This window comes from Miniopterus schreibersii (assembly GCF_964146895.1).
Source record: "Miniopterus schreibersii genome assembly, chromosome: 2".
In the NCBI taxonomy this organism is placed as follows: domain Eukaryota; kingdom Metazoa; phylum Chordata; class Mammalia; order Chiroptera; family Miniopteridae; genus Miniopterus; species Miniopterus schreibersii.
In genome coordinates this window covers 104120654-104134775 of record NC_138102.1, presented here as the reverse complement: position 1 = coordinate 104134775, position 14122 = coordinate 104120654, and the positions used below count along the sequence as shown (strand labels likewise).

Below are 14122 nucleotides of genomic sequence, written 5' to 3'. Positions count from 1 at the left end.
AGCACAGGGTCAGCAAGGGCCCCTCGGGGCTGGAGCCATGGCCATGCCATGAGGAACAGTTAAAGTGGGAAGGGTTGGAGGTCTGATTTGAAAGGGCTTCAAATATAGGATTGAAGAGTCTGGTGTTGGCTGTATGTGGAAGGAGACACTGATAGATCCTGAGCTGGGGATTCTTTGGCAGTTGTATAAACGGTTGCAGAACCCTTTTCTTGGCACTGTATCTCCTTCAGTCCTGCCTGCCCCACCCTCTGTCGCCTCACTGCTCTTCAGCAGGGTGTTGTGGGAGGGCAGGGTGGTGGGAGGGGTCTCTGGAGCTTGGGCAGGCACCACTCACACCCGTGTTTCTCTGTGCCTCCCTGCAGATGACTGCTTATGGGGCTTTCTTGCACAAGGGCTCCTTTTGCCGGAACTACTTCAACATCTTGGACCTGCTAGTGGTCAGCGTGTCCCTCATCTCCTTTGGCATCCAGTGAGTAGGGTCCCTCAGCCACCATGGGGCATACAACCAGGAATGGGTGTCAGACAGGACATAAAGACTCGGAGGGCCTTTCTGCACCCCACCTGTGGACCTATGATGTGAATGTGTGGGGCCTCTGACTGTACAACATGGTAGCTTTGATTTCTTGTGCCCATGTCGTGCCTTCAGTGGTGTGACACGTAGGGTATGTTGATCCAGCAGGAATAGGTTTAAATGTCTGGATCTTTCCATGGCAAGCAGGACCAGGCCCAGTTATGATGAGAAAAAGGTCTCCAGGGCCTCCCTGCCCCCTCCACCATGTACCCAGTGCCCTTGGGTGCCCTCAGCTCCAAGGACCTGCCATTGCCCTGATCTCCGGTCCATCCTCCGGCCCTTCCCCTGACCTCTCTTTCCAGTCAAAGCACCTGGTGAGGGAGGGAGGGAAAGAGAGAGAATTAGTCTCAATCTTGGCTACACAATGGAATCACCTAAGTAACTTCAAAAGACACTTGCCCCAGAGTTTTTATTTAACTGGTCTTGGGTATAGCCAGGGCTTTAAGATTTTTTAAAGCTCTCCAGGTGATTGTACGACCAAGGTTGCAAACTTGCTCAGGTTTGAAAGAATCCGATTCCAAGTTTCTCCATGTTTTATCAGCTAATAGAGCTAACACTGCACTTTAACTTCCAGGCACTTCCACATACACATTCTTCCATAGTCCTCATGCAAAGCCTACGGGGTAGGCAGGTGAGTGCTGTTATCACCAGTTTCTAGACAGCAAAACAGGTTCAGGACATTATGAGACGCCCAAGGTCTCACCAGTGGCAAAGAAAATGACCCTGAGGCTCCCCTCCCAAGATATTTTCAAGGTCAGCCTACAAAGCATGGAGGAGTGATCATCAGTTATCTGACCCACAGCCATCTGCCTGTGAGCCTGCAGGTCTGAATTCTAACCCCAGCACTACCACCAAATCGTTGTTTAACCTTGAACCAAGAGCTCCTCCCTTTAGTCTGTGCTTTTCCCATCTGACCTTTAAATCCCTTCCATTGCAATTCAGTGCAAACCAACTCCCTCCCTGAGGTACCCAGATAGATAGGAATGTCCTTTGAATCCTTTGGAATGAAAGAGCCATGAGCCAGGGAAATCAGGTCTTTCTGCCAGCTCCCTCCTGAACACGCCATCCTGACCACCTAAAGAATGAAACTAGCACTTGCTGGTATGTCATACATTTTTTAGGTGCCCAGATGGGTGGGTATAAGGCTCTCTGAAAGCTAGAGAAGATGATCTCAGTGAGATAGTTAGCGTGTGAGGGTCAGGATATACTGCAGAGTTGCTCACCCAGCTAGCGTGGTGAACAAGACCACCTGGGCCGGGGGATAGCCCCTCCTGCTTAGGGGCTCAGTGGGGGCTCACACCCTAGGGCCTCCTTTCCACTAGGGAACAACAGTGGCCCGAGGGTCCCCAAAGTCTTTCTGTGGCCCTGGCTTCCTAGGTGTGTAGGACCTGTTGTGTAGAATTCATTCCTCCAAGTCCTGACTGCTATGAACCAGGCGTTTTATGTATAAGTCTGGGCAGCCACGTAGGACACATGTTTAGAGATGAGCACCGAGGTATCTACTGCCCACACTCCACCTCCTGCCGCAGGCCTGAAGTGCCTCCATTTTAGTAGTATTTCTTCAAGTTCAGTGATGTCTTACTCAGACCTAACAATAAAGCTACCACTTATTCAGTTCACAGTAGTGCCCAGCACACTGCTAGACGACTCACACCTTACTTAGTCCTTGCAACCACCTCATGCAGTGATTACTATTCAATCTAACAAGTGAGGGAACAAAGACTCAGAAAGGTTAGGAAATTGCTCCTCGGTGACTTGGCTCGTATGTGGCAGAGATGAGTTTCAACTCAAGTCCGAGCAGCCCAAGCTGTGTTTTGATGGCTCTAAAGGCCCCCCGAGTAGCACATGATACTGCTAGTGACTCCTGGTTACTTTGCATATTATTTAATCACCCACAGGAAAGTCCTGGTGGCAGGCGAGCCTCTGGTCCTCATGGGGTGGGAGCTGGGAGTAGAGAAGGTCCCAGGATGAGAAAGCCCCCTTTACATTTTCACAGGTTTTCTGGGGTTACCTGCCAGGACACCCCTTACCCCATTTTTTGCTGCTTTGCCAAAAACAGAAGAAGCTCACTCCCTGCCCTGCTTCTCTCTCCCAGGTCCAGTGCAATCAACGTCGTAAAGATCTTGCGAGTTCTGCGAGTACTCAGGCCCCTGAGAGCCATCAACAGAGCCAAGGGACTAAAGGTGATAGGGGTGGGCCTGAACGGAGGCATCAGCCAGCCTGTGGACTGGGAAACTAAGTGAGGTGAGGGTGGGCTGCGGGAGGAGGTAGTGGTCAGGTCGTGTGGCTGCCCTGCTAGAGCCTGTCTCTCCTGCCTGCTTCTCTAGTCCTACTTCACGAACAGTGGCAGGCAGCCACTCAGAATCTGAGCTAAACAAAACTTCAGCATAAAAGAGACCCACACACAAACCCAGTGCCCTGATGGGGATGAGGCTCCTATATTCCTACCCTAGGAAATGGGAAGTTCGTGGGGCTTTGTCCCTGTGATGGCCTAGAGCCCAGTGGGGCCTTTGTGTTCCACTGGGCTCCATCCTGTGTGCCCCTTGAGAAGAGGCTTTCCTCTTTTAGTCTGAGTTCCCCACTGTGGCAACAGGGCTGCCCATGCTGCCCCCTCGGAGAGGCCTGTGCTTGGCTGCAGGCATTTCCTGATATCACATCGCCTGCCCACCTTCTCTCACTGCAGCATGTGGTCCAGTGTGTGTTTGTCGCCATCCGGACCATTGGCAACATCGTGATTGTCACCACACTGCTTCAGTTCATGTTCGCCTGCATCGGGGTCCAGCTCTTCAAGGTAAAGTCTTGGCTCGGGTTATCCTGGCTCTTCCTTCTCCTCCTGTCAGCCTTCCTGGGAAGGGGCCCTGACAGATACAGTAAAAAGAAGACGGTGGCCTGATTTCCTCCCACCCTGATCATCCCTCCAAGCCCAGCTCCACTTCTCTGCCCCACGAGACCTCCTGCAGTGTTCAACACTCATGAGCGGAGTGCTCTCTTTCTGAACCCCAGTGGTTCCCATGGCTCTGACTGCTTTTCATCTGTGACTCAGGTCTTCTCCACCTGGGTTCTGCTGTCCCTGCACTTCTTGTCCCAACCCCCCTAGCACAGTGCTAGGGTATAGAGATGATCATTTTTGATTGAGTCATTGATTAACGAACATCTCCAATCCCTCTGTTCTTCTGCCTTCCAGGGAAAGCTCTACACCTGTTCAGACAGCTCCAAGCAGACCGAGGCAGAATGCAAGTGAGTACAGGCTGGCGGCAGCCAGAGCCAAGGCTGGTTAACTCAGGGAGGTTGGTGACTTCGTGTGAGAGGAGGGACGGCCCATTCTCCTTCAGATGGCAGTGGCAGCTGGACTTTTACCCAGGGATAATCTGGTTCGATGGGCATAACATGTACCAGGTTCTCCCCACTGAAGCTCCTCCCAGTGCTAGAACTGTGGGGTTTAAGCCTAACTAGTCCCATCCCACCCAGCATGCCAAGAGTCATTGGTGGACCATGTGTGAAAAGAGGTGGGAGACCCCCAGAATTAACTCCTTCCTCTCTTTCTTAGGGGTAACTACATCACATACAAGGACGGGGAGGTTGACCACCCCATCATACAGCCCCGCAGCTGGGAGAACAGCAAGTTTGACTTTGACAATGTCCTGGCAGCCATGATGGCTCTCTTCACGGTCTCCACCTTTGAGGGGTGGCCAGAGTGAGTATGCAGATCAGAGTCTATCCACCCTGATATCAGAGACCAAGACACTGTCCGCACACACAGTCCCCAAGTTTTACTACTGTCCCATACTCCTTCCCAGAGGTCACACTTACCCGAGTCCTCCCCAGGACGTGTAGCTGTGTTTCTAGAAAAATCTGTAGTCCATCATCACTGCTGAGACATAGACTCTTCTTTTTCTAGAGATGTCAACCTTTCAGAAACTCCAACCAAAAATGAGCTTCCCTTTCCCAACCTCAAAGTGAGCCCCAGGGATAGGGGTCTGTGGTTACCCTCATGGCATCGGGAGCAGGGTGTGGGGAGGGTTCTCCAGTGTGGGCCCGTGGATCACCACAGGATCCAAGGTCATTGCTTCCAACGTGCACTCAGTGTGGGTGAAGATGGCAGAGATGTCTCTGTTTTCCTAGACTCTACCCAGCCTCCTTAGAGAAAGCCATGTCTATATCTACAGTGGAAAGTAAGAAAGGGACGGAAGCCTGGGTCCAAACTTTTCTGAAGAGGCAGTGTTTTCATGCCTAGACCACCAGCTGGTCAGCCTTTACACAGTACCACCTGTACCAGGCAGCCTGTCCATCAGGTGCTCCATACGTCTTTGTACAGACGCCTGCTCCCCTACTTTTGTATTCCAGTGAAATTATCATCTAAAAGTCAGAAAGTTCTACAGACTTTTAAGTTAACAATAGCACATGGTCTTAGATAAGAGTCACCATTATTATATGGTAAAAATATAGATAATATCTAGAGGATAACCAAGTACTGTGCCTGGTAAGAAAGGAAGGGGAGGAGGCAGTCCCTGTCCATGAGGAGGAACAAGCAATGATGGACACAGAGCCCAGGCCTTGATGGGTGGCATCCACATGTAGACTACCTAAGTGTAAATCCAAACCATTGCCAATAATCTGAATAAGTGGCGTCCTTTGTTATCTACTCTTTTTATCTAAATGGATATTTGATCTCTGATAGATTTATTTTATGTTCACTGTAACATCCTGAGTCTGTCAGTTTGCAAAGCTTTTTCAATATTTACCAATATTTCCAGTATTTGAAATCAATGTCCATGATTCATGTTACATTAAAATAATTTTTGACAGTTTCAAAACAACTTTATATACATTAATCAACTACTTTGTCAGGTAGGAAAGTCAGAATTATTGTCTCCATTTTACAGATAAAGAATCTGAGGCTCAAAGAGGTTAATTGGTTTGCTCAAGGTCACAAAGCCAATAAGTGGCACAGTTGGGACTTGAACCCAGATCTTCTGACTCCCAGCCTAGAGCTGTTTCCAGCACCCCTGAGCCCAGGGGCCCCTAGGAGCAGCAGTGCCATCATTCCACAGAGGTGACACTGCCTCTTCAGTTCCCTCTGTGGGGCCTGTCTCCTCCTCCAGGCTGCTGTACCGCTCCATCGACTCCCACACGGAAGACAAGGGCCCCATCTACAACTACCGCGTGGAGATCTCCATCTTCTTCATCATCTACATCATCATCATTGCCTTCTTCATGATGAACATCTTCGTGGGTTTCGTCATCGTCACCTTCCAGGAACAGGGAGAGCAGGAGTACAAGAACTGTGAGCTGGACAAAAACCAGGTAGCTTCCTAGAAAGGAAAGAAGCGAGGTGGTGAGGGGAAGCAGGGCCACATGAGGAGTGCCAGTAATTGGCAGCCTGTGTCCCACCCGGAAGAGAGGCTGTGGTCAGGAGAGAGATCCATGTGGATAATGAGATCATCTGTGTGCTCCTCTAAATGAGAATAGGGCTCTCAGTCTTCTGGAGGAGCCTGAGCAAAGGAAATGCTCATCCCAGATCTCCCAAATGCATTCATTCAGCCAACAACTGTTCGTTAAGTATCTACTTAAGGAGACAATGATAGATTCTGGGGGAAAAACCTCATGCCCTATCTAGAAGCCCATGAGTTAGAAAGTGCCCATGAGGGTTAGCCCTATTGATAAAGAGGAAACGACCTAGAACAATGAGAGAGGGAGAGTTTGGGGGCGGGGAAGAGCATGGCCTTAGAAAACCACTATTAAATGGTTTCTCAAGTAAAACCCGGAGGCCTGTGGATGAGGTGGGGCAGAAAAGAGGCTTAATTAAGTAGGAGTGCTGTGGTAATCCCACTACCTTGACTTGTTCTGTTAGCCTTGACTTGTTCTGTTAGCCTCAGCAACTCCACTGATGAGGAATGAAGCTGTTAGGGTGGGCTGTAGTGTGTAGTCACCAAGGTCAGGTCCCCAGCTGGGTTCCCCCAGGGGAAGAGTCTGTGGGAAATACACCCCTATCTGTGAGCAACTTCAGGTCTATGGAAAGGAACATGGCACAAGACGCTCAGCTCTACCCATTAGGCCAGCTGGACCCCTCACAGATTTTGATGTTAACATCTTAAGTTTAGACTCATCATTCTGGCTGCTGTATGGACTTTGGGTTGGAAGTAGACAGGAAAGAAGGAGACCAGTAGGAAAGTGTAGATGAAAGGTGTTTAGACCCTCATCTACTACCAGTTTAACAGTAGTGGAGATGGAGAGTAGGAGGAAATAAGGCAGATCAGGCTTTGAGACTGGATGTGGAGGCAGAGGGTAAGAGGAGAGGTGCAGTGACTCCCTGGTCCCAGACTTGGACATCTGGGCACAGTGCTGAGAAATGAACTGGTTCTGTGCTGGAGACCCAGGAATCTGGTTAACCCAAGATCTCGTCACCCATCCATGGCCTGTGTCTTCTGATCTGTGAACAGTGGTAAATAAGAAAGACTGATTTACGACAGGAAAGAAAAATTGAGGAGAGAAGTACCCCAAGGAGAGTCTGTGGCAAAGGAAATAAAATGCCAACTACGTGTCAGCAGTGCACCAGGCATTACAGCTGAAAAAAGGAGATACTCCTCCTCAGCTAAGCCTGATCAGATTAACTAGAGGAGATTCTCTCCTTGATCAAAGAGTGAGAGAAAAATTTAAAAAAAAATGTTCCAATAATACCTTAAACCTGTAAATGAGCTAGAGCAATAGATCATGCTCTGACTCCCGGAGAACCCTACCCCCAAGTGTATAGTTTCATCAACATCCCACCCTCCTTTGGCAGCCTACACACATCATCCAGGTAACTAACCACGCTCTGCCCCCATTCCCGCCCCCCAACTGCCTCCCTCCAGCGACAGTGTGTGGAATACGCCCTGAAGGCCCGGCCCCTGCGGAGGTACATACCCAAGAACCAGCACCAGTACAAAGTGTGGTATGTGGTCAACTCCACCTACTTCGAGTACCTGATGTTCGTACTCATCCTGCTCAACACCATCTGCTTGGCCATGCAGGTGAGTCCGGGGACCAGGGGCCCACGATGCTCGCGTGGGGGGAGTGCTGTGGAAAGAAATGGAGTGTAAAAGGGCTGCACCAGCATCTCTGGTTTTTCACCTTCCTGATGGCCAAAGGAGGTCGAAGGACCAGACAAGCTGTCCCTTCTCCCAGGTGGAGAGAGACAAGTGTTCTCTCTGAAGGATGAGTGCCTCTCTGGGATTTAGGACAGAACCCGTAGGCCCCCAGGCTGAGAAAGTGGACAGAGTGGAGGAAATGGAGAACAGGGGTGAGCTCCAAGTGTCCCTTATTGTCAGTAAGGCATGTCGTGTGGAGGCTGGTTCTACACCCACCTGTCTTCAGGGAGGTCCACCCATGCTAGCACTCCTTTGAGTACCAGGATTCTCCATACAGTTGTCATAACCAGTCAAAGCAGGGACGTAGACCTCTGCCGACCTCTGTTTTCAGAGATGGCAGAAAAGGGAAGAACTTATAAGATTTCTTGAATCCACTTGATTGCTCACAAGAGAAGTGGATGGACTTCCAGGATTGGTTCAAGGAAGATCTCTGTTGAAATGAGGGTGGTGAGGGTTAGGGATATCCCTGCCTCATTTTCACAGTTCTTCCCTCCTCTCAGCACTACGGTCAGAGCTGCCTGTTTAAAATCGCCATGAACATCCTCAACATGCTCTTCACCGGCCTCTTCACTGTGGAGATGATTCTGAAGCTTATTGCCTTTAAACCCAAGGTAAGCCTCTGAAAAAAGGCATCTGGGGTGCAGGCACCAGATGGATAGAGTGCCAGTATCAAAAAGGGAGTGAGGGGCAGAGGTAGTCAGTGAAGGACCATATCTTCTCTGATGATAGATCAATGTTCCAACTCCTAACCCTGCTGAGTTTGGACCAGGTCAAGCCTTTGAAGTGGAATCTCAGATCATGGTCTGGACCATGGCTGTGATGTACAGGATAGTTTCCTCCCTGAGCTGAGCCTTTCCCTCTAGGGGAGGCAGATGATACTTTCTCTTCTGCCATTCCCCATTTTGTCTCTGGTCCCTTCCCCCCAGTACATAATCTAGAAGAAATTATGCCCTCAGACTGGCAAACCAAACCTCTCCAGGCCCAGCCCTCCAGATCCACTCAAGCCTCTGTTCTCCCCTCCTCTCATTTCATCAGCCACACAGACCAACCTCATTGTAAAGAACTCAGCCAGGGCTGCATTAGCTCAGGGCTCAGTGTTCTAGTCCATGGAGGCTCCTGTTCCCCACCTCAGAGGCTACATCATTGCTTTCTTACACGTTCCAGTATAGGAAGGGCAGTTACCTGCAAATGTCTGTGCTTTGCTTCTTGTAAGCAACTCCTCAAAAAAAGTTTGGGAGACAAAAGTAGAACCCTTGGATGAATGCGGCAGGGTAGGGAAGGCTGGATTACCTGCCACCTTGGATTATCTGTGCCCTCTTTAACCAACTCCACCCCATTGTTTTGGATAAAGGAGGAACAGCCTAGTTTGAGCAGCAAAAAATGTTCCACCCCTTCAGTCTTTCACCCTTGAGGACAGGACAGAATCACTGGCATCCACTGCCGTGGGATTCCCAACGTGGGCAGCTACTTCTGAGGGAGGTTGTATAGTAGTAACTCAGCAGCTTCCCTGGCTACCACACCTGTTGGAGAGCGATGAGAAGGAAAGAGTTGGTTCTAAGAGAACTGTTCCATAACTAACTTGAAAAAATCTCTCTGGCTTTCTGAATCTTCTCTTCCCCTCCTTTGTTCATTTCCCCAGATGCAACACAGATCAACAGAAGGCCAAACAAAGGAGTCCCTAGCCATATATTCCATTCTTATTCAAACTTCTACTGTTCCAGGACTAATTGGGGCTGAGGTGCTCCTTGGCTCTTAGATCCATGTTTATTGACAAGCTATCCATCATCTTCTTTGAGTTAATATCCAACTAATATTTCATAATAACCCACCATGTGCTATACATACCTCACTGCATGTAATCCTCCAAATGCCCTTATAAGATAGGTCTTAGCACCCCCATATTAGGGAAGAGGGAAGTGAAGTTCAGAACAATTAAGAGTAATATTAATTTCACCGGTACTAAGTGGCATAACTGGGAACAGAATCTAACACCTCTGACTTATATTCAATGTACTTCTATACCAATCTGTTAGCATCTTCGCACATCAAGTGTTCTGCTGGGTGCTTTTCAAAGAGAGGAAAGCAACCTTTGAAGTATTTAAAAAATAAGACAGACAATATTCTTAAAACGCTGATTCTTCTTTTCACTCAAGGGATTTCGGCTGATTTCCAGAAAATAAGACTCCTAATGAAAGCCATTTGGTGATGAGAATGGTGTTTTTATGTCTCCTCCAGGGCAGCAATTAGTCTTTTTCACTCTTCCTTCCATGCCAAGTCCCATTAAGGGACATACACTTTTGTCTTGGCCTAGAGAAGACCACAGAGTGTCCCTGGCCATTTTCTGAAAGGCCCACAGTACCTCTGCCCACCTGTGGCCCAGGAGCACTGACAGGTTCATAGCCCACGGCAACATGACTGGGCGAGGCCAGGGATGCAGGATCATTGCCACATTGAGCTTCAATCTCAGATGGCAGCCTCTAGGTAGGGAAACTGGCATCACTTTCATCTAGTTTCATGAGACATGTGGTTTAAATATTTCAAAGCCTTGAGTCATTTCACAGTTGACTCAGATGTGTTTCTGATGATGCTGCTGCAGTCTGCAGGGCCCTGCAGGGGACTTCCTGAATCACGTCTCATGGGCACAGATGTATTCAGCAAACCTGCCCCAAGGAGCAAATGAAACTGACACTTGCAGGGGCCTCCACCTGAAAGGCACTCAGCCTAAATCCTGTGAATCTAGGAACAGGGCAGATTCCCAGAAACTAGCCAGTTGTGGTTGTCAAAACCATAATGCGCCTCCCAGCTTCCTGAATCCCTAGTTTTCTATTGTGAGAATAAGGGGGAAAATAAGAGACTTTTCATAGAGAAGAAAGAGAGCCATCTGGGGCCATGTGTACTCTAGCCTCTAAGGTCAGTTTGTGGTGAAAAGAGAAAGGAAACTGGACCCTTTCTGTGGATACCTCTGAAGTGACTTCTGGCAATAGAGGAGTATGGTCACTGAATGGCTGGCCAACGAAGGTGACCAGGTGGGAGGAGCGCTGGGAAAGCAGGGCTCCCTGGAATCTTATTGATGTTCTTCATTAAGGAATAGACTCCAGGAAAAGCAGCCACAAATGTTTCAGGCAGAAAACCAAACCAGAAACTACTTGCAGCTCTAGCTGAATTTGACCCGAGAACCAGGGCTTCTGACAGTGACCTGAAATGAATTCCCCATTAATTGGAATTCTGTCACCTTTCGCTCACTGGATGATTGCTTATGTATGATATGAATGGTTTGCACTTGTAAGCATTAACTGTAAAAGGACAATTAGGCAGCAAGAATGTCAAAGACTGACATTGGTCACCAACAGGGAGAAGTGATCTAAAGTTGCCACTACTCGATTTTCTTCTCTGTCCTTTTTGTCTCTGTGATTGGTTGGTCTGTCAGTCAGTCAGTTGGTCAGTTGGCCATTTTGTGCTCTTGCTTTCATTCTTTCATTGTCTTCCTAGCAACTAATGTTCCCAAGTTCCTAATTTCTATCTTTTCTCACCACTCTATGGAAAACAAATTTATTCAAGTAAATCCCTGCCCCAAATTCAGCTGTCCCACTTCCTAAATTCATACTCTGTTTCAAACACATACAAAAACTATGGGTGAATATAGACCAGTTTAGAGCAATTCAGTCCCCCACCAAACCTCAGGGACCTGAGTCTGGTGATGTCTGGAAGAGTGGGAAAGATGATAAAGCAGGACTGAGCCAGAGGAAATCCCTTTCTGAGAGTAGAAGGAATGTCTGGGAGATAAGCAGATAGCACCTGCGTCCTACTTGACTGTGCAAGACCAAGCTGGTCAGCCTGAAAAACTTTTGGTCTGAAAATAACTAATTAGTTGGGTTGTCTTCCTATCATGAACTGAAATTTATCAGAGAAGATGGAAAAATATTTTTAAGATACACTTTATGGTAAGCACTGAAAAGTATCCAGTGCCTAAGAATGAATCCAACAAAAAAAAAAGTCTCAAATCTCTACAGAGAAAACTATAAAATTTCATAAAGAAGAATTAAAGAAAACTTAGTAAATGGAGAGAAATATATCATGTCCATGAATTGGAAAACCTAATATTATAAGGATGTCATTTTTCTTCAAACTGATCCATAGACAGTGCAATCCCAACTAAAACTCCAGGCTGAACTTTACCCAAGGTGGGAATGGCAGGAGAAAGGGAGCCACCCAACAAGACTTTTATGGCCAATAGGATGACCCTGGGTGTGTGGTCCCCAGGCCTCAACCCAGTTGGGCAGCTCTGACATCAGGAGAGGCAAGATCCTGGTTCCAGAAGTGGTACCAGTCACAGACACTCCACTGTCAGCACAGGTTTTAGTACCAGAAGGAGCGATGATGCGACTTAGGTGCCTGGGATCTGCTGTTGACAATGACTCAGCGAGGGCGAGGCGATGAGGAGCAGTAGGGGATGGGGCTCTGCCTTCTCCTCTGCAGTGGAAATCCATCCGCCCAGGAGAGGAGACACTCACCCAACTAGAAGGTTTCTCCCCATGCTCCTCCTCCCCACAGGCTTGCCCATGGCTCACAGAGGGGTAAAGAGGCAGGGACTGCTCATTCTGAGACTTAACCTCCTTCCCTCATTGGCTGCTGCCTGCTCAGAGGATGCAGTTCTCACTGCCTCTCAGCCCCTCCCCAAGGGAAGATGCTGGGGGCATTTCCCCCTGGCAGCTCTCTCATCGAGGCCTTGGCCTCTCTTTTCAGCTTTTTCCCAGCCTGAGAATAGTCCAGAGAGGTAAACAGACCCAAAGTGAAAACACTCACTGACCTTCCTGTCCCCCGGCTTTCTCAAATAGGAACAACTGAAGCCTCGGGGCTCACGTTCATGTTGCAGGACAAAGTAGGGCCCAAAGGCATTTCTAACCTAAGCCATGAAACGAGGCCTCTGGACCAGCACTGTCTAATGGAACTTTCTGCTGTAATTAAAATGTCCCATGTGCACTGTCTAGGAAATAGCTACTAACCCCTGTGCCTATTGAGCACTTGAAATGTGGCCAGTGCAGCTGAGGAATTGATTTTTTAATTTTATTCACTGTAATTAATTTACATTTCTCTGGCTGCATGTGGCCTGCAGCTGCTATATAGGGCAGCGCCGCTCCGGACACTGCTTCTTCCCAACACTTTCCCTTTCTTCTGTCCTCTGTCCATTTTGGCTTCTCCAGCCCAGCTGCTTTGGCTTCCTGAGGCCGGTGGTTTCTCTCATCCTCCCTACTCTCTCCAGCTAGTAATTTTCTACCTGAAATTAACTCATAATAGTGGAATCCCTCTTTACAGGGTGAGACAGCCTCTTGCCCTGGGGTCTCCAGTGTGCATTTATTTTCTCCTGCACCGGCCAGCTCTCCCAATTGTCCCTGGGCCCCCCAGTCCTCGTCAGCTGCAAGTGCGAAGGCTCCTCCCCTGCTGGCTCTTTCTCACCTGGTTCCTGAACCGTGGAAGGGATAGTGCACTGGCCGGTGTGGTCTGGAGTTGGTCTTGCTGCTATGGCCAAATGGAGGGTATGTCCCTGGTGAGCACAGGCCACTGGACTTCTGACTAGGGCTCCTGATTGGCATTTTAGTGCCTTAGTGAAACAAGTCTGTGAGCCCTAGCTCCTGCCCTTCCCCAGATGCAGAGCCTGTCCTTGCACACCCCAGTTGCAGGACAGAGACTTGCTGCCTGAAAGCTTTGACACCACTGCCAAAGTGGGCTCCAGACTCCCAGCCGCTTTGCCTTGCTGCACCTGGCACCCTGGCCCTGCCATTGCCCCCTCCTGCGAGGTTCCAGCCTGCCTCGCTGTGCGCCATCTAGTGTCTAGGGCTGACTCCTGCCACCTGCCTTGAGACATGGGGGAGTTGGCCAACATTTTTATAGTGTGTGCTAACAATGGCGTAGTAATTCAGCTGACACCCTATTTTCTCAGCTTTGGGGGCTTCTTAAAGCCCCTGTTATCTCTGATGAAAGAGGACATGAAACCTTGGCTGCCTCTTGGAGAGCAGAGAGACAGAAAGAGGGTGAGGTTGGCAGCAATGGCCGATGCTAACAAACAACCCAGCTCTTCCTTTCTTCGAGCTGTTGTCCTGAAATGTCCATCAATGGCCCCTCTGCCCTTCGCTTGGCTGGGAGCAAAGGATGAGTCATAACTGGAAGGGAGCCTGGTTAACGAAATGCTACAGAATCAGAGCCTACTCAGGACCATGGAGGTCAAGCACCTTCTCTTTTTGGGGGGGACCGCTCACCGCAGCACTGGGCACAGGCTTGCCCAGGTCTCCCCAGCATGAGCAGCAGCAGAGCTGCGAGAAGGAAGAGGCTCCTGAGTGGTCCTCTCAGTGATCAGCACTGTGGCGTGCTTGAGCCAGGCCAGTCTCTGCATCTTGAAAGCCTCAGCCTGAGAGGCTTTGCTGACCTT

General features: G+C 49.1%; 1 protein-coding gene across 8 annotated transcripts in view; it reads left to right on the top strand.

The window, feature by feature from the left end:
- CACNA1C (calcium voltage-gated channel subunit alpha1 C) overlaps positions 1-14122 on the top strand; it is a 590073-nt gene that overhangs the window by 505127 nt on the left and 70824 nt on the right. For all 8 annotated transcript variants that reach the window (XM_081130589.1, XM_081130588.1, XM_081130587.1 and 5 more), the window contains 8 exons: positions 363-469; positions 2667-2754; positions 3255-3362; positions 3756-3808; positions 4119-4265; positions 5674-5875; positions 7423-7581; positions 8199-8309. In XM_081130589.1, coding sequence (XP_080986715.1) covers positions 363-469; positions 2667-2754; positions 3255-3362; positions 3756-3808; positions 4119-4265; positions 5674-5875; positions 7423-7581; positions 8199-8309 — 975 coding nt within the window. The remainder of the gene's footprint in view (positions 1-362; positions 470-2666; positions 2755-3254; positions 3363-3755; positions 3809-4118; positions 4266-5673; positions 5876-7422; positions 7582-8198; positions 8310-14122) is intronic.